Below are 20798 nucleotides of genomic sequence, written 5' to 3'. Positions count from 1 at the left end.
GTGTTCACAGTGGTTTGATGGATAAATATGAATTTGTAGCTAAATTGTGCTCATGCTTCATTTGTAAAAAATCAACCTTTTTTTCATATGTCTTACTTTAATTATATACTGCTGCTCTGCTAACATGAAAACAACAGTCATATTTCCTAGTTCCTCCGAAAGCCCGCCTTAAAAGGCTCTGATTGGTCAGCTAACATAATGTGCTCTGATTCGCATATCGGCTCCATGTCACAGGGAAAAGCGTCATGCCTCTAATAGCATGTGCTGTGTCTCTACTGTGTAAATACTCTCAGTCAGTGTAGCTGTTAGCCATATCAGTTTGAGCCTGAGTCAGAGAGAAAATGAAATTACACCGCTCATGCCTGCTCTCTAAAATAAAGTCTGACAAGTGTCTTTTACATATATTCGGCATATATGTAAGTACTATGAAACGTTTACATATCTTTTGCGAGTTTGTTATTTGAGATGTAGAATGCACGGGAAGTAGCAGAGACTTTGCACGTGCTGGTAAAGATTGTGGGTGTTCACAGTGTTTTGATGGATAAATATGAATTTGTAGCTAAATTGTTTATGGTGCCAAACAGCATTTCCCATTGTTTACATCCTTGTTTAAGTCCTTGGTACAACATACAGTTAACGCTAGACACTGGATAAAACATATACTGGATAAGTTGGCGATTCATTTAGATGTGGCAACCCCAGATTAATAGAGACTAAGCCGAAAAGAAAATGAAAGAATGAATAAACTAATCCCTACGACACCCTGCAGGACGTCAAGACCTGATTTGGTTTTAAAATTGGCTTCGGAGTTCACTTCTCAGTTGGTGGTGGGAATTCTGACAGACATTGGGAATGCAGGTCTCTTGTGTCTTCATTTTCATTCCTCCCCTGATTGTCCAGCAGGGTGATATTTTGGTCTACTCGGCTCCTCTCTCTCCTGCAATCTCATTCTTAAACCACTCCTCTGAGAGCGACAGCAGGCACCTTCACTCAACTGACCAAAATAGCCCAATGGGCAGCCCTACACTGGTGTGCTATCATAAAGCCCACTCCAAACCCAGTGTCAGGTCTTGAATCACACATATAGACACACACCGGAGCGAAGAAGAGTCCTAGAAAAGCCACTTGTGTCTACATGCCATAAACCTCGCTGAGTATAACTGGACTACTTTTTCACACAGATTGTGAGGAGTTACATTATTTCAGTGCCTACTTCATGTGGGAAGGAGGAGAGACTGTTTAACAAGCAGTGAACTGGTGGAAAGGTTGCACTCTGAGATCATGAAGATACATGTGGCTGGATTTTTCGCTGGGCTCTTCGGTGCCTTGGCAACTCTGTTCATCCTTCTGTCTTTTGGCACGGACTATTGGCTCCTGGCATCTGAGACCTGCAATTCACATTTAAATAGTCCAGTTACTTCTGAGGTGGGTGTGTTGCTTCAAGTGTTTTAATATGGGGGGTAATATGAACATATGGGCATGGTTGAGTATTTAATTGACATCATGAATGGATTCGATTCCAAAATGCGAAAGATCTGAACTGTCTGATTAACTGTATCTTTTAGATTTCTGTGTACTTAACTTGAGCTCTTTGATCCTCCCTGATCCTCTCGCAGTTATGGGCATATTTGGTTTCCAAGCTGTGGCAGTCATATGACATCCACGTACGTCATTATTTACAGTCTCAGAGATTCAAGACTGTAGACTATCACATGCTGCAGTGTGATACTACACTTAATACTGAATAGCCAAACTGGAATCTCAGCGCAGTGGCTATTCATAGCGGTCACACAAGTCTGGTTTCCCCCATAAAGATTTGGGAGGGAAAATGAGATGTGTTAAATCGGAGTTAAAGGGATAGTTATTACTATATTTACTCACCCTTCACTTGTTGCAAACCAGTTGAACATAAACGAAGATATTTTGAAGAAAGCTGGAAACCAGTGAAATTGATATCCATAGTAGAGTCCAAAACTATGGAACTATGGAAGTTTCTTCAAAAGATCTCCTTTTGTGTTCAACTTATATTTGGAGCCACTTGAGAGAGAGTAAATAGTAAGTAAATTGTCATTTGTTGGGTGAAACAACCCAACATTTACAAAATGGTGATTTTGTATGAATTTGGGCAAAGGAAATTACTATGGAAAATATTATCAGGAAAAAGATTTTTGTTTTTTATTGTTTATTATGCCTAAACCCTACCATCAGTAAGGGTGTAAGAAAGTCACATGACTGAGTCATACAAATAATCCGCTTGTTAAGTGTGACGTCACGCGAAGCGGCTTCCGGGTCCAAGCGCTCTATTCAAATGTATAGGGAGACTCGTAAAGTGGTAATTATAAACGTGTACAAAGTGGTTTAATACTTTCGAAAATCACGATCACAATATATATGTGGCTCCTAGTTGCATACCGCATTAAATTCAAAATTCTCCTCCTTGCATTTAGATCCTTAAATAGCCTAGCACCCTCCTATCTTTGCAACATGTTTGTTCCCTACACCCAAACTCGTTCTTTACGTTCTGCTGACTCTGGCCTTCTCGCTCTCCCTCGGTACCGTCTCTCTTCAATAGGGGGTAGTTCATTTAGTGTTATTGCACCCAAACTCTGGAACTCTCTACCACGCTCACTCCCCTCTGCTAATAATATCTCTGAATTCAAATCCTTACTTAAGACTCACTTATTTTCTGAATGCTTCACTTCTGATCCGCCAAACTAACTACTTTATCTGATCCACCTCCACTCTGCTCGTATGTCTAGGGTCTTGTTTGTGTAATTCCAGTTTGTTATATTTGACTTCATGTATGTTTGTTTATCTTTTTGTTGCATTCCTTGTAAAGTGTCCTTGAGCTCTGGAAAGGCGCTATATAAATGAAAATTATCCTTATTATTATTATTATTATGTCCATGCCTAATATCCGATGGCCAGAAAGTCATTCATTTTTTTTATAAATTGTTACAATTGTGGTATTTGTGATGCAGCAAGCCCAAAGATTGTTGTGTACACTATGACTTTATATAAAATTAACTTTAATGTGTGATATGAATTAAAAGTGATCATAAACAAATCATTTCTCAACTCAAATGAGTGGCAGCTTGGACCCGGAAACAGTATTACTTACTTCACCAACACGTCATCACTTCACAAGCGGATTAGCTGCTGAATATAAGAGTTGAATTGATGTTTGGGGAGGCTAAAAGATGAATGATAAGGGAGTTATAGTATATTAGCCAGATTTTGGCATGATCCATTTGTTGTATAGGGTGTCATGGTGTTTTGTAAACGGGCATTGAGACCTCAAAATGGATTGGACATAGTATAGTGTTTACACTCTCAGAAATTAAGGTGTACGAGCTGTGACTGCATTGGTACCTATTCAAAAGGTGCACATTTGTACTTAAAGGGTCCATATTGGTACCTCAAAAGTATATATTACAAATTTTAAGAGGAAACTTTTGTACTTTTTAGGTACCAATATGTACCCTTGAGGTATTGATATGGATATTTAAGGTACAAATTTGTACCTTTTGAAAAGATACCACGCCAGTGGCAGCTCGCGTACCTTTATTTTTGAGAGTGTATAGTGGATGACAACAAGTAGCACCCCTGGAACAGTTCTCGACATTCTGACAGAATTACTAGCAGCTACCCATGTCTTCAAAATATGAATATAATATAATATAAAATATTTATTTTACAATGGATTTGGAGTATAGAATGGAGTATTTTCAATAAAATTTCAGTGCTAGCCTGTTGCTACTGACGGGCGCTAATGGTTACAATGGTCTTTTGTCTTGTTTTACGCTTAAACAACTAAATGGATGCTTAAGTGTATTTAACTGAATTTCAAGAGTTTACACTTAGCTGATGATTGATTAAAAAAGCTTGTTTGGCATGCTTTCACGGGAGAGAGCCCTGAGCTCATAAGTTCCTCGAGTCAGGGGCTCCCTCCCATTTGGAAGGTGAGAGGGGAGTTTGAGCTCTGGTAGATCTTGAGAACTCCCCTGATGTAGTAGCTGATGAACAGATAGTGATTGCTCTTAAGAGATAACTATTTACTAGGAGCATGATGCTGATATGGATTAGTCAATTAACTTAAGTTGCATATTTTTTGACGGTGGGAGGAAACCGGAGAACCCGGGGGAAACCTACGTGCCCATGGGGAAAGGTGTCAAAACGTTTTCAAAATGAAGATGGCTGTCATATGGAACTTAGGGTACTTATAGTGGCTTAGGAATCGTCTGATTGGTAAATCCTAAATTGAATAAAGCGGGGCCGGCTGCAAGCAATCATAAGCAAGTGATCCTCTCAAAATTAGTTTATAAATAAACTTCACATATTGTAATTATATTACAACATTGATGCTGTAAAAACAACCTTCATTCATTCTTTCATTCTCTTGTCGGCTTAGTCCCTTTATTAATCCGGGATCGCCACAGCGGAATGAACCGCCAACTTATCCAGCAAGTTTTTACGCAGCGGATGCCCTTCCAGCCGCAACCCATCTCTGGGAAAGTAAAAACAACCTTGTAAAATTGAAATGTTAAGCTTTCACCGGAAGTTCATCGTTGGGTTTAAAACAATAGCTATGCATAGAGCTCATTTCTTCACATCTGTGGCACTGACCAATAGGAGCACAGAACTTCATCCATACACAGCTTTAAAACATGGTGAAATTAAAGAGAAACAATGGCATTTGTGCTCTTTTAGGTGGTTTTATGGCAGCGCTAGTTTTCCAATGACAAAACAATCTCTACAAAACATGCCATTGTTCATTGACACTCTTGTTTTAGGGACACTCTAAAATGCTGGGTTGTTTCAGCTCAATTTTCAGGCAATCCCAAAGGTTACATTATTATTATTTTAAAATGTATGTTTAAACCAATATGTTTGCCCATATTTTACTCAAATGTGGGTTGAAACAACCTTGCATTTTTTAGAAAGAAGCTAATTCCACCATCTCAATGACATCATGCATGTTGTTAAATAGCCTAGTTTACCCAAAAATAAACATTTACTCACTGTCCAGCGATTCCAAACCTTTATGAGTTTCCTTTCTGTGTTGAAATCAAAAGATATTTAGATAAAAATGTTAACAGTTGAAATCCAGTAGGAAAGAAATACTATGAAAGACATCAAAATAACAGCTACCAACATTCGTCAAAATATGTTCTTTTGTGTTCAAATGAAGGGCAAGTAAAATACAGCAGAATTTTTTTTTTAGCAAACTGGCCATGTTATTGGTTGGGAAACAACTTTTAGCCTGAAATGTTTCTTGTCCACAATAAACACAATTATTATTTTTTCTTGACTCAATTTAGGTGTCAACATCATTTAATATGGCATTGGACAAAACCAACCATTGGTTTAATTTATTAGGTTAATGAATTAAAATAAAACATTTACCAAAAGGGAATATTATGTTAGCATTTATTCCCCTTCACTTGTTACAAATACCCTTTATGAGTTTCTTTTTATTGTTGAACACAAAAGAAGATATTTTGAGGAAAGCTGAAATTGTGTACCCATTGACCTCCACAGTATTTGTTTTTTCCTTCTGTGGAAGTCAATGATTAGTTTTCAGCTTTCTTCAAAATATCTCATTTGGTGTTCAGCAGAAGAAATAAACTCATACAGGTTTGGAACAACTTGACAGTAAATAGTGTACTAATTTTCATTTATGGGTGAACTATCCCGTTACATTTTTAACCAAGTCAACGGGTTTGTTCATATTTTACCCAAATGTGATTTAAAATAACCCACATTTTTAAATGTCATAAAAGAAAAGAAGTGTATTCTGAACCCATCACAATCTGTTGATTGTTTTACACAAACGTTATAATTCAACCTTGACGTTATATCATGTACTATGCTAATTCTGTTAATTTTGACTGGGGGTGCTTGTAAATAAATGTACAAATCTAAATTGTCTCTAGAATATTTTTTTTGGAAGCAATAAGTGCATTAATCACCTGCAGTCCAGTTCATAATTTTCCTGAACATTTAGGCTACTGCAGTAGCTGTGTTTGCAAAATGATAGCTCTCTAGATGGCCAGGCTGTTTACAGGGTTCTAAGCTTTTATTTGTTAAGCCTTGTGTTTACTAAAATTCTGTATACACAATTTGTCCTATGTCCCACCACTAAATCTCTAAAATAAAGCAGATACATTTTATTTCAATCCTCAAATCTATTTTGCATGAAGAAACAACCTCGTCTTCATCAAAAACTATCCTCATCAATGTTTTTAGCATTCTGTTAAGGGTCTACAGATGAAAAATAGACATTCTTGGCTAATTCTAGCACATTGTACAGTAATGTTTACTAATGTGCATTGACCCTGTAAACCAGAGGTCACCAAACTTGTTCCTGAAGGGCCGGTGTCCTGCAGATTTTAGCTCCAACCCTAATCAAACACACCTGAACAAGCTAATCAGGGTCTTATATGCATACTTGAAACACTCAGGCAGGTCTGTTGAAGAAAGTTGGAGCTAAACTCTGCAGAGACACCGGCCCTCCAGGACTGAGATTGGTGACCCCTGATGTAAACAAATGAACTAAACAACAACAACAACAACAACAACAAAAAGCACTCCTATTTGACTATACTGTAGTAAATGGTTTCTAATATTTTGTAAAGTACCAGAATAAGTCTAAAAAGTTTTTACTTGCAAGACAATATTCATAAAAGATGGAGCATCAGATTCTTTTTTTGTGTGTGTGAATTTAGGGTGTTTGTAGTGTCATGTGTGTGCCAGTGCGTACCAGAGTTTTTGTGGTGTATTGTTTCATACCTGGCGAGTTGAAATATTGACCTAAAACGTATCTGAAGGACAACAGTTGTAATTTAATTGTGTACAGTCTTCAATAGATTTTTTTTTAAATGGTGGGGTCATTTTAAAGAAAAAGTCACCAAACTTCATAATAAAAACCAAATAAACATTATTTATGACATTTTTCTGCTGTTAAAATGGTGTTTCAGTTTTGACCCCTAAGTCAACATGGTTTCTAGTCAACAAGCTAGTTTACATTGGGTTTCTCATCAATGTTGGAAATAATGTCTTTGGCATCTACTCGAAACTTGCATGCGATTGCATAAATAACATTACCCATCCACAGTCCGTCAGTGTCTGTCCTCCAGCAGTTTGGGATTTTTGTCATTTTCTCTGGCTCCACAACAGGTGTGGATTACTCTCTGACCTCTGCTCTCTGCTCCTTCACAGCGAGGTGATATTCTTGTCAACCAGGTTCCCGACCCCAATAGTGAAGCCCCGAACTTCACCTTTCATCATGAGGGCTTCTTCTGGCGCTGTACCTTCGATGACGTCATGAACGATGGCAATCTGTGGAAGTTCTGGTTTGGTAAGAGATTGTGTTTTAGCTTTTGAGCAATAAACATTCGGAGATGTCTTTAGTTTTTCAGCTTTTTTAGCTGATGTATGCCAATGTTTATTTCTACACAATGTTGGGTAGGTTACTTTAAAAAGTGTTTAATTACATTATAAAATTTTTAATTACATTTTAATTACATTATTTAATTACATTATTAAATTTGTATTTCTGAAAAGTAACTCAATTACTTAAGAAGTAACCAGTTAAACTCTGCAGAGCCGGTACCATGATGTCATCGACTTTCGCTTAAGGATTTAAAGGGCTAGCATTGCACCAGACCCCTTTAAGTGGTTTCGTTTGAATGTGTAAAATCTATATTTTATGCTCATATGCAACACTTTTTTTTTTGTTTTTGTTTTTTTGGTATATTATTTACATTTAAATACACAGTATTTTGGATACCCCAGCTGGGTATTGAACATTGGTTAATTTTCATATATTTCATATGGTTCATATATATGACACATGTACAAGTTATAGCTATAATAAAAGCTCTTGCCGGTGCTCATACGATTCTAGCATTCTTTTTACTGAATTATTCTCACAAATCAAACAGTTGTCGAATGAATCGCAGTGTTTCCATGGCGCAGAAGTGAAAACAATACAATTATGATCAATAAGCAGCCCCAGATAGCACAGACAGCTGTCATCTCTTACCTTATGCTGTGCACTTTTGGGTCATTTCTCCTCAGTTTTTGAGATGATGTGCATAAGCACTCCTTTTATTTGTCTGACATGGTCCAAACACAGTAAATTATGTTTGATCAAACAAAAGAATAGTGAAATATATTTATAAGTATTTATAAGTCATAAAATCCCTATAAATCTAAATACATAGACAATAGGATGTAAAAACCTTTTCACTCTCATCTTTTGAGCCCAGCAGAACTTTTTAGCTTTGTTAAAAAATGTAAAAATTCAAACAAAACAGAGCAAAATAAATATAATAACAAATATTTAACACATAAATATTTTACACTATCGATTTCTGACTCAATTAATTTTTTCTTAACCATGTTTGGTCTTCTGTATATATATATATATATATATATTGTAGCGAGGCAGAGGGAAAACACAACCACAGTTAGATGATGTTACAAACAATGCCCCGGAGGGTGCTTTATTTACAAGTGTAAAGGGGTGAATGAGTGCTCTTCTTAAGGGTGCGTGCTCAAGTGCTCCGGGGAGATGGTGAAGACTGGTGAGAGGTATGGTGTTGGATCGGTCACGAGCTGGATTCGGCTGTGGGAGAGACAGAGAGAGACAAGCGTTAGCGCAGGGAGTCATGTGCAAATGAAGCTCAGTTTCCTCCTGTGTGGGGCTGGCTTATATCTCTCCCTGGCTGATGAGGTCCAGCTGTGAGCGATCCGGGGTTGATGAATGATCCAGCTGGTGTGGATTTGTGCCCAGGGCGACGTGGTACTAGCCGACTCGCTACAATATATATATATATATATATATATATATATATATATATATATATATATATATATATATATATATATATATATATATATATATATATATATATATATATATATATTTTTTTTTTTTTTTTTCTATTCTGCTCTGAATCTATTAAAACTGTAGTATTTAAGGCAAGCATGTTAAATTAAATGACTGTACATAAAAATTACTATAATAATAACCATATTTTGTAACTAAATACTCCCCATACTTTTTTATACCGTACTAATGTGTGTAAGAATAAATAAATAAAGGCCAATTCTGTAAGAATTTTACATGATGAACTAATCTAAACAGAAGGATCTGATTCTAGTATTTTATATCAGAAAACGTGCTGTGACCTGCTTACTGAATATAGTAGTTACTGTAGACCTCTTGTGAAGCTCTGTTGGAGACTTGACTTCAAATATCAAAGATTCAGGACCTGTTGCCAGGTTACTTCAGTCAGCAAACAGTTTGAATATGGAACACTTCTGAATATTTAATGAATTAATCATTTAAAACTCATCCTTTAAGAAAATTTGATTTCTTTTTCTTTTTTCTTTTAGAAAATCAGCCGCATGTAAGAGTATGCAAACCTGCATATCTTCTGCCCTTTCCATTCCCTGACCAGTCCTACAACACTACCAGCTATCAGACTGCTATAAGTAAGTTTATTATTATTTTTAAGTTTTTGTTAAGAAAGCTTACTTTTTTTTGTTTTATTATTATTATTATTATTAATTTTATTATATCTGGTAAAAAAAAGAAGATTTTATGCCACTACATGTCAATGTCTTTTTGGTATTTATTAGTCATAATTTAATGGATCATATTTTTAATGGAATAAAATATGCCTCTAGATGTCTTTTTATTTTAATTCATACTGTATGAAAACTTCATTAATGCAGTGAAATCACATATGGTTTTAAGTTGCAATAATTAAATTAAATGTAATTTAAATTACATTGCATAACAAATGCAAACTCCACACAGAAACACCAACTGACCCAGCCGAGGCTCAAAGCAGCAATCTTCTTGCTGTGAGGTGACAGCACTACCTACTGCGCCACCATGTCACCTTTCATTTTAATTCAAGCATTCATTGAATTTTTGTTTATTTTAAAGATCTATTCATTTCATTCAATATTTTGCTTCATTTTCAGCTTTTGACTTGGTTTCTGATCACGAAAAAGGCCATGATAGTGGTCAGGGTAAAATTACAATCAGACAAATACTGATTGTTTTATTTTATTTAACAATTATAACCTGCTTTAATCAATTTGTTTACATCACATTTTAGCTATACTGTGAATCAATACCACTGTCTGGCTTTATTGCAAATATCATTTAGTGCTATTGCACCCAAACTTTGGAACTCTGTACCACGCTCTACCACGCTCACTCCATTCCAGCAATAATTTAAATCTTTACCTAAAACTCACTTGTTTTCTGAATGTTACACTTCTAATTTGATAAACTGACCACTTTGTTTGATGAACCTGTACTCTGCATATTTGTCTCTTGGTTCTTGTTTTGTATTTCCAGTTTGTTATATTTGACTTGTATTTTTGTATATCTAATGTTATCTCTACTTGATTACTCGTTCTTTCAATGTCTGTTTGTAATATCCCTTTTTGTTACATTCATTGTAAAGTGTCCTTAAGCTCTGGAATGGCGCTATATAAATAAAAAAATAAATAATTATTATTATGATTATTTTTAAGCTGTCGACTTGAAATCAAAATCCGTCATACAGTATATTTTCCTGATGGTTCCTTTTCCCACAGTCAGAATTCTTAGTATACAATAAATCCATTAAAACAAATTTTCAGTTGACGCCACAAATCTTTCAATCCGCTAAAATGAAGCAATTTTCAGCAAACACCCTGCTTCGCTCTGAGGTTGCAAACAGCATATGGCATTTGATTTTAGAGAATACATTACTCTGTATACAGTAGTGTTTTCCTCACTGAATCTGCCTGGTGTTAATGAGAAGCATGATTATTCAGTCTACAGAGGCTTCTGGAGCGTCTCCATGTTGGTTGGTGTGGCTGCTGTGGTGGCCGGCGGTTTCATTATCATCTGTGCAGCTCCATTCGCCAGTCATCGCCTTTATAAAGCAGGCGGTGGACTCTACCTCATTTCAGGTAAGTTGGAGATTGCATAAGAAGCTACCGTGCACTCCATTAGTAATGTTAGCACACTTGGTAATTATAAGCAAAGGCATCTGCATTTTTTTGTTTATTTAACCTTTTGATCTTTTGCTTAAAATATTAGCTTTAATTCACTGTAATAATTGATAACTGATTTATTCAGTATTGAGTCAGAAGCATCGAGTATAATTGAGTATTGAGTATATTGTAATTGAGTATATTTACAATAATAGTGGAAATCTGGTCATATATAACCATACAGTTTCTAAAAGAAATGAGTAAGTCCCTTACATTTTTGTAAATATTTTCATGTGACAACACTGAAGAAATGAAACTTTACTACAAGGTAAAGTAGTCAGTGTACAGCTTGTATAGCAGTGTATTTTTGCTGTGCCCTCAAAATAATGTCAAAACTGCTGGCAACAAAATTAAGCACACCCCAAAGAAAAAAACGTTCAAACTGGGCCCAATTAGACATTTTCTTTCCCCAGTGTCATGTGGCTTGTTAGTGTTACTTGAATCCTAATTCATCCCCTTTACCCTTAAATAATGCACTGTGTTTGAGAGAGTAGCCATTTTTAGGGGTGCACAAAACCGTTGTGAACGTTCTGAAGTGCACTCAATTAATCCCATAATGCACCGCAATAAGGAGTGTACAACCCATGTGCACTCGACAACTACAAAATATGCATAATTCGCTGTGAAAGTTCTTGCGCAGAACTTAATTTTAAATTGCTGACCACAAGATGGCATCCATAGCGGATTCCAATCAGTGTAAGTTATTAAAATAAAATATTATTTACTTTTAGTCATTTAGCGCAGTGTGGACAACCAGCTATGCACATTTTTCAAGTCTCCCTAACCAAACACACCTGATTCAGATCATCAGCTCATTAGCAGAGACTGAAAGACCTGTAATGGGTGTGGCAGACATAGGAAACATCCAAAGCTGCTGTTTTTTACTGTAAATTTTACGGATTTATTTTTTAAACTATTTATTTTTAACGGAAAAATACTGCCAATCACAGCTGCTGTTTTTTACTGTAAATTTTACGAATTTATTTTTTAAACTATTTATTTTTAACGGTAAAATACTGGCAATCACAGCTGCTGTTTTTTACCGTAAATTTTACGGATTTATGTTTTAAATTATTTATTTTTAACAGTAAAATACTGGCAACCACAGCTGCTGTTTTTTACCGTAAATTTTACGGATTTATTTTTTTAAACTATTTATTTTTAACGGTAAAATACTGGCAATCACAGCTGCTGTTTTTTACCGTAAATTTTACGGATTTATGTTTTAAATTATTTATTTTTAACAGTAAAATACTGGCAACCACAGCTGCTGTTTTTTGCCTTCAATTTTATGGATCTACTTTTTACAGTGAGTGTCATCTTGTATAAAACTTGTATATGTATAACTAAGTTAGTTTTTGCTCCTAAACACCCTTGAGCTACCAGTTGTTTATGGCGATTGCAGAGTCTGTGGGTTTGTTATGGGTCAAGTATTGTTAGTTTACGTTAACTCAGTACATTTCCATTTATTAAAGCAAAAGATCAAAACATTAACAAATAAATATACATAACTTTCAATAAAAATTATATTTAATATAACTTTCACAGGGTGCCAATATTAATATAAGATGCATTTCTTCAACACAATGTGTTTTAAATTTCACAAACATTTACAGTCACTGCTGTCTCTTTCCTCTTTATTTTCATTTCTCCACCTCTCACTGCTGTCACTTTCTCCAGGTTTCTTCGTTTTAGTTGTCACAGCGATGTATGTTATCTGGATAGATGTTCTGGATGTAATAAGTTTATATACGGAGTATCAGAAGTTAAATAAGTGTGCAGACTTCGAGCTGAATAAGACTTACGGCCTGTCCTTCATGTTTGCTCCAGTCGGCGTGTTCTTCTGTTTTCTGTCTGGTCTTCTCTTTCTAGTGATCGGCCGCACAGACCATCATCAGTACAACTGATATACTCATGAATGATGGTAATCATCAGAATGCATTAAAGGGATAGTTCACCCAAAAATTGAATTCTGTCATCATTTACTCACCTTTCACTTGTTTAAATCCCAAAAGAAAACACAAACGTAGATATATTTTTTTAAAATGCTGGTAGCTAGCACCAATTGCAATCCATGGTCATTTCTTTTGTTACTACAGAAATCAATGGGTGCCAGCAACTAGCATTTTTCTAAATATCTTCTTTTTGTGTTCAACAGAGAAAGGAAACGGGGAGAGTAAATGCTGTGGTAATTTTGATTTTGGGTGAACTGACCGTTTAAATATCTATAACATGTTTGGGATGTGTTGACTTTATGACAGGCTGATGTGCAGACTCTTATAGTATTTTTTATAATTTTTGTTTTGGTTGCTTCAGTTTTTGGCCATCATGTGTGCTTTGAGCAGTACTGTAAACAGTGATCATGAATGGTTTGGGAACACTTCATGCATTAGTTTTTGTGGTTATAGTATTGCACACATGTGTCTTTAAAGAACTGCTGCATTTTTATATTGCCTGGGGAGGAAATATCATTTTGCCTGCTTTTTAGATTTGCATTTACACTTTCTGTTTTGATTATTAATTGATTAATGCATTAAGTGTTTTCCACCCTCAATGCTTTTAAATAATCTGCAATGTACTGTAAAATTGTATATGATCAATTAGTCTTGACAGCATATGTTTAAGGTCATTGTAACTTATTAAACTAAGTTAATCATGTTCTAACTTGATTCTATAAGTTACGCATTAAGCTGTTTTAAGTCAGTTTAACATAATATAAGGTTACTTTGATTCAGCTTAAATGTTTAAAGGTGCAGTAGGTGATCTGCCTAAATGCTAACGGTTAGCATAATATCTTTGAATTGAAGTCCCTTCCCTGGTGTCCAAAGCCACACTTTCTAAAGTCACTAATGCACACATTAAAGATGGCAGCAGACCACCCGCTAGTTCATGTCATTCGCCAGTTAGAAAACTTTATAGTACTTTAAACACTACAATTCTGAACAAAAACTGTATTATTTCTAGCACGTTTTCAGTTGTGTAGCAAGCAAAACTTGTCATAATGTGCAATATGTCATGCATGCAAGGATCGCAGGTCTCACTCTCTCACACTTTGTCCCAAAGTGACTACTGTATGCTCAACGCAATCTCACGGCAATTCGTAACTCTTTGATTTAGTGGCTAATTTGAATAAATTTCTGCGATATAATTCGTACAATTTAGTAAGATTTGCTCATCACCCAATGACAGTTGGGGATAGGGGTGGGGTTGAATGCCACGCCTCCTTTTTTATAATCGTACATTTTCATACGACTCAACTCGTACGAATTTGTACGAATTAGCCACTAAACTGACAAAACGTAAAATACGTTTGTTTACTTGCTTAGTGGTTGGCTGGCAGCATGCACGAATTTTACTTATTACTTAGCCATACTTACGATGCGAAGTAGGTGGCGCAGTAGGTAGTGGCGCAGTAGGTAGTGCTGTCGCCTCACAGCAAGAAAGTAGCTGGGTTCCTGGTTTGAACCTCGGCTCAGTTGGCATTTCTGTGAGGAGTTTGCATGTTCTCCCTGCGTTCGCTTGGGTTTCCTCCGGGTGCTCCGGTTTCCCCCACAGTCCAAAGACATGCTGCAAGTGAATTGGGTAGTCTAAATTGTCCATAGTTTATGAGTGTTTGAGTGTATGAGGGTGACAGGCCCAGATGACAGGCCGGCCGGAAGGTGTAAAAAAAAGTTGTTATCATATGGACAAGTCTAAATGGAGGACTTGTTCCAAAGAGCCGACCCCGCAACCATACGGGACTAAGGCCAAAGAAGAAGAAGACTTAGCCATACTTACATGCTATTTCAGACCGACTATTCAGAGTAGCATGGTAAACAATATAAGCGCGTCACAGGTTGTCAATGTTCAGAAATGAATCAATGTGAATATAAACCAGCTTCACCTCAGTAAAACAGGCTAGGCAAAATAGGGCTATTTACTGATGTTTTATTGTTAAACTGAATAAAAATCTACATCATCGATGCTGTAAAAGGAACCTTATGACATTGAAAATAGTCACATCAATCGTTCGCTGGAAGATTTCAGTTCCTAAACAACACCTCGGTGCGTATAACTCATTCGTAACACCAAAATCTACATCAGCTTTGGTTGACTAAAATAGTTTTAAAGCAGAACATTACCTGTCTAACAGAAATACTTCAGCCATGGTGTCGTCCTTCCTCCAGCGTTCAAAAGTAACTCCAATATTGATTCAGGATTTTAAAAAGTTTAGATCCAGCATTTGTTTTTGTCGTGTCCTCGTGAGCGTGGCTCATGCACACACAAATGGCGGATCTGCATGAACCGCTGCGCAGATGTACAAATCTACATTTTGTTGACAGTTTGAGCTACTTATTAGAATTATGGGAAAAGTCGGCCCGATAAATTTTAATTAGATAAACATTTTTAGTCTCACTCAGAATATAAAAATACATATAAATACATTCATTTTAATCATTACTTTTGGAATGTGAAGAGACTTTCAACAAGCACATCAAAAATATTTCTGAAGACAATCACCTACTTTATTGTGTAGAAATCACCAACCAACCTAAATTTTTATGTTTTACTTGGACAGCCTGTTCACACACCATAGCACACACAGTATATATTTGCTTTGTATTATATTATGCAATCAAGTGCAGTTGATGTTATATTTCAAAAGATTCATTAAATGTTTATTTTGAAAAAAACTAAATGTTTTTCCCTGTACATTTCATATTAAAATGCAACAAAACAAGGTGATTTCTTCCATTTTGTGTCATGTATGCACGGCAGAGCCAGAGTGTCAGTTTACAGTAGAGGGCCATTTTAGAACATATAGCACATATTATTTAAGTATTTTCAAGATAAACAGAATGTATAAGTGCAATATATATTAACAATATATATATATTTGCACTCTTTCAACATAAAGGTTTACCATTGCACAACAAGAATTGTGATTTAACTTTTCAACTATGAAAACAAGTTTTACAAAGATATTTTGCCACTGAATATTCAAAACTTAAGGTGGTGAACTAGCAGTGTTATGCTGCTTTGAAACATCACTGTCACTGTAAACAACAGGCTAATAAAAATATAACAAACCAGCAATCTTCTTGCTGTGAGGTGGTCAAACTACCCACTGTGCCACCGTGACACCCATTATTTTTATCATTATTATTATTATTATTATTATTAAATAAAAATTAACAGGAGGAGGTGTTTAAAACCTTCGTTCTCCATGACACTAGGCTGAATATCTTTGCAGATGAACAATGCAATAGCATTCGTTGTTGGCGTAGAGCGCACAAAACTGTTGCGCACGGAAAAAAAACTTGCAATGCTTTTCTCACCACTTTTGGAGCTGGTTGAAGCAGTGCGAAAGCCGGGGATGCAGGAACACTGGAAGATGCTTTCACAACAACACCGTGGCGCCGCTTCAAGTGAGATTTCAGATTGGTCATACTGCCCGCGTATTTTACAGATGCGCGGCACATTTTGCAAATTGCATCTGTCCTGTCATGTCGTCCATCCTTAAATCCATAATGTTGCTTGCCATACTTTAGATTTAAAACTCAGTGAGGAATAAAATGTTTGTTTTGCTTCTCGCGCTTTCTGAGGGCGCTCCACTAGCTTCATCCGCACACCTGATACACTGAGTTGTAGTGTGAGTGTACACATCCGCAAATCCGTTGCTAAGGCTTACTTTATGTCGGTCGATTAAATTATGCGCCAAAAACAGGTTGACAACACTTGTTAATAAATAAAAAATACATTCTATATTAAAAATATAAGCTGTATCTCGGAAAAATTGATGCATCTCGCAAAAACAGATGCATCTCGATTTGCTTCCAAAATTTCATTCGTCCTCTGCTGCTCTACCGATGCACTCGCACCGTGCACGCGCATGACCGCGTATCGATACATATCGATGAATCTTCCCATCCCTAATATATATAAATATATATATATATATATATATATATATATATATATATATATATATATATATATATATATATATATATATATATATATGTTAAATTTAGTTTTAAATGGATTACTCCCATTCAACCTTATGTTTTCCTTCTATATAATTTTAGGATTTATTTTTACAGGTAACATTGTTTTCACCCGCTGTTATGATATGTTCTGTTGCTGTTATGAAGGAATTTTTGTTTTCTCTTTGGTCCCTGATTGGGAACCTTCCCAAATTGAGATCAGAATTATTAGCCCCCTTAGATTTTTTCTTCTTTTTTAAATATTTCCCAAATGATGTGTAACAGAGCAAGGAAATTTTCACAGTATGTCTGATATTTTATTTCTTCTGGAGAAAGTCCTACTTGTTTTACTTCAGCTAGAATAAAACCAGTTATTAATTTTTTAAACACCATTTAAAGGACAAAATTATTAGCCCCTTTAAGCTAATTATTATTTTTTTTGACTGTCTACAGAACAAACCATCGTTACCATACAATAACTTGCTTAATTACCCTAACCTGCCTTGTTAACCTAATTAACCTGGTTAAGCCTTTAAATGTCACTTTAAGCTGTAGAGAAGTGTCTTGAAAAATATCTAGAACTTATAAACCACTTTAAAGTTGATTTTCCCAATGTACAGTTAAAGTCAGAATATTTAGCCCTCTTCAAATTTTTTTCTTCTTTTTCAAATATTTTCCAAATGATGTTTGACAGAGCAAGGACATTTTCCCGGTATGTCTGATAAAAAATTTTTCTTCTGGAGAAAGTCTTATTTGTTTTATTTTGGCTAAAATAAAAGCAGTTTTAAATTTTTTAAACACAATTTTAGGGACAAAATTATTAACCCCTTTAAGCTATATATTTTTTTCTTTATAATCGACAGAACAAACCAGTCATGCAATAACTTGCCTAATTACCCTAACCTGCCTAGTTAACCTAATGAATCTAGTTAAGCCTTTAAATGTCACTTAAAGCTGTATAGAAGTGTCTTGAAAAACATCTAGTCAAATATCATTTACTGTCATTATGGCATAGATAAAATAAATCAGTTATTAGGGATTAATTATTAAAACTACTATTATGTTTAGAAACGTGCTGAAAAATAAACAAGCGGTCTAATAATTCAGGCGGGCTAATAATTCAGCTTTTGAATTGCAATTCACAAAATGGATACTTACGGTTTTGTGTCACATTTATATAAAATGGTAGCTATTATGTGAACAATTATAGCTGAAATAATATTAAGAAACTTTTTGTTATTTTATTGGTGGTCATTTTTGTGTAGATGGATATATTTATACATTGATTGTATCTATTTAAAAAAATGAATGAATGTGTAAATATAGCTTACTGTACGGTAAGTGTGTGCTTTTGTTACTTTTCGGTATTTTCGCATGTTAAAAAAAAGAGCCGGCCAAATGCGATATAAAATAAACACTCAATATGAGCAATATAATTTCCTTTTCCCTATGGAGACTGGAGACGAGACACTGACAGGTGCGCTCATTTAACAGTAGAATCACTGCCACATATGACTCATCTATGACAGGTGACAGCTGTGTGTGCGCTACCAATATACAACATCAATCTATGAGGTGGTGTTAAGTGCATTTTGGTCAATATATATAGCCTTTACTAAAGCATCGGTGAGAAGTTTTCCACAAAGTATGCACAGGAACACATTGAGAGTTTGTGTAAGTATTTGTGCATGTTTGTACATGTTTTACTGTTAGTATCCAGTGTGTGTGTGTGTGTGTGTGTGTGTCAGTATTGAGTTTCTCTGGCCAACTGCAGGCCTCCTGCAATGCTGGACAGTGTGTTATTTAAAGGTCTTGGATCATATTGCACACGAGAACTGAACTGAGAGTGCTCATACTGACCTGCGGACACAAGATCTCAACTTTCATAAAAATGTGTACAGATGGAATAGGGCAAGCTGTTTTTACTCTTAATCAACAAATTATACCAATATCTATCTACAATATATATAATTAAAACCACCCCAGAAAACAACTAAAGAACAAATACAGGCTACGCTCATGTTTTCCCACCAGCCAAAGAACCACTTAACGCAGGGGTGTCCAAGCTCGGTCCTGGAGGGCCGGTGTCCTGGAGAGTTTATCTCCAACTTGCTTCAACACACCTGTCAGGAAGTTTCTATAACAGTGCTCACCAAACTTGTTCCTGGAGGGCCGGTGTCCTGCAGATTTTAGCTCCAGCCCTAATCAAACACACCTGAACAAGCTAATACCACCCGACTCTACACCATAACTTTTCAATCCAGATGGATGGGGCAACCATTACTGCATCCAAAATGGTGAAAAGCCTTGGAGTAGAGATCTGCGCGGGACTAAATATTGAATCCCGCTCCCGCCCGCACCCGCCAGGTTTTAGCTCGAACCCAACCGCTCCCGCTTATATTAAGAATTTGTTGTCCCGCTGCCCGCCCCGCCCCGTTTTCTGCCCGCCGCGCCCGATCCCGCTAAAGAGCGGGGGAGAACAAAACCGAAAATCCCCCAGCTATACAGTCCAGACAGCCAAGCTGTCTGTATAAACACACACAGCACCAAGCACACACACACACACACAGACAACGACAAAGCTCTCTCTCTCTCATACGCGCGCGCGCACTAACACACACACAAGCACCAAGCAGACACACAGGCGTTTGCTGTTATAATAACTCAAAGGGTTGTAATACCATGTATCAAGTACCAATGTAATACCAAAAGGTTTTATATAAAGGTATATAAATACTGAGTCGCGCCAGCTCCGGGCTGCAGCGCCCATTACTCTTGGGCCGATTCCGGCGCGGATGCAGCAGCGTCGGCTCGCTTGCGGCCGCCGCATCTGGCCCGATTAATTCGGGCCGGAATCGGGCATTGAGTCCACAAGCATTCGATCCGAGTCCGGCAGCCAAAGCCCGGCCGAGTAGTAAGTCTCCGGCAGGCGAGAATCTAGCCGGAACTGGCCCGAGTGTATTTTGCTATCTGGGAGATCTCTCTCTCTTTCTCTCTCTCTTTCTCTCTCTCTCTCATTCGCGCGCGCACTAACATACACACAAGCACTAAGTACACACACAGGCAAAGCTCTCTCTCTCATTCGCATAGAAATATCCGCTATATTGCTAGACAGCCCGCTCCCGTCCCAAATTAAACCCGTTACCGACCGCTCCCGCGATTAATTCGGAAATTTATTCCCGCGCCGCAGAAATCTGGTCGGGTAGACCTCTACCTTGGAGTAACGATTGATGACCAACTAAATTTCTCTGACCAAATTTCTAGAACTGCTCGATCGTGCAGATTCGCACTCTATAACATCAGAAAGATCCGACCCTTCCTATCTGAACATGCAGCTCAACCCCTTGTTCAAGCTCTTGTTCTCTCCAGACTGGATTACTGCAACTCTCTACTAGCCAGGCTTCCAGCAAACTCTATCAAGCTTCTTCAGCTGCTCCAGAACGCAGCAGCACGAGTGGTCTTTAATGAACCTAAAAGAGCACATGTTACTCCGCTACTCATCCGTTTGCACTGGCTGCCAGTTACTGCTCGCATCAAATTCAAAGCTCTGATGTTTGCCTACAAAGCGACTTTGGCTGCTCCCACTTCTGCAGATTTATGCGCCCTCCAGAAACTTGTGCTCTGTGAATGAACGTCGCCTCGTGTTTCCATCCCATAGAGGGATGAAATCACTTTCCCGAACGCTCGCGTTCAATCTACCCAGTTGGTGGAATGAACTGCCTAACTGCATCAGAACGGCAGAGAGTCACCCGCTGTTTTCAA

At 36.8% G+C, this 20798-nt stretch overlaps 1 protein-coding gene across 3 annotated transcripts; it reads left to right on the top strand.

Annotated features, from left to right (window-relative positions):
- Positions 1-1053: 1053 nt before the first annotated feature.
- tmem182a (transmembrane protein 182a) lies at positions 1054-15790 on the top strand. Of its 3 annotated transcripts, none has more exons than XR_015498823.1 (6): positions 1054-1425; positions 7222-7360; positions 9406-9504; positions 10849-10986; positions 12751-14306; positions 14460-15790. XR_015498823.1 is itself a non-coding variant. In NM_001013320.1 (5 exon segments), coding segments are annotated over 5 exon segments (747 nt in total). In that variant the 5' UTR covers positions 1066-1281; the 3' UTR covers positions 12978-13744.
- The last annotated feature ends 5008 nt before the right edge of the window (positions 15791-20798 follow it).

The sequence above is a fragment of the Danio rerio genome, chromosome 9, assembly GCF_052040795.2.
Source record: "Danio rerio strain M-AB ecotype USA chromosome 9, GRCz13ab, whole genome shotgun sequence".
Lineage (NCBI taxonomy): Eukaryota > Metazoa > Chordata > Actinopteri > Cypriniformes > Danionidae > Danio > Danio rerio.
The sequence above is the reverse complement of the archived record's forward strand: the minus strand, read 5'-3'. Positions and strand labels throughout refer to the sequence as shown.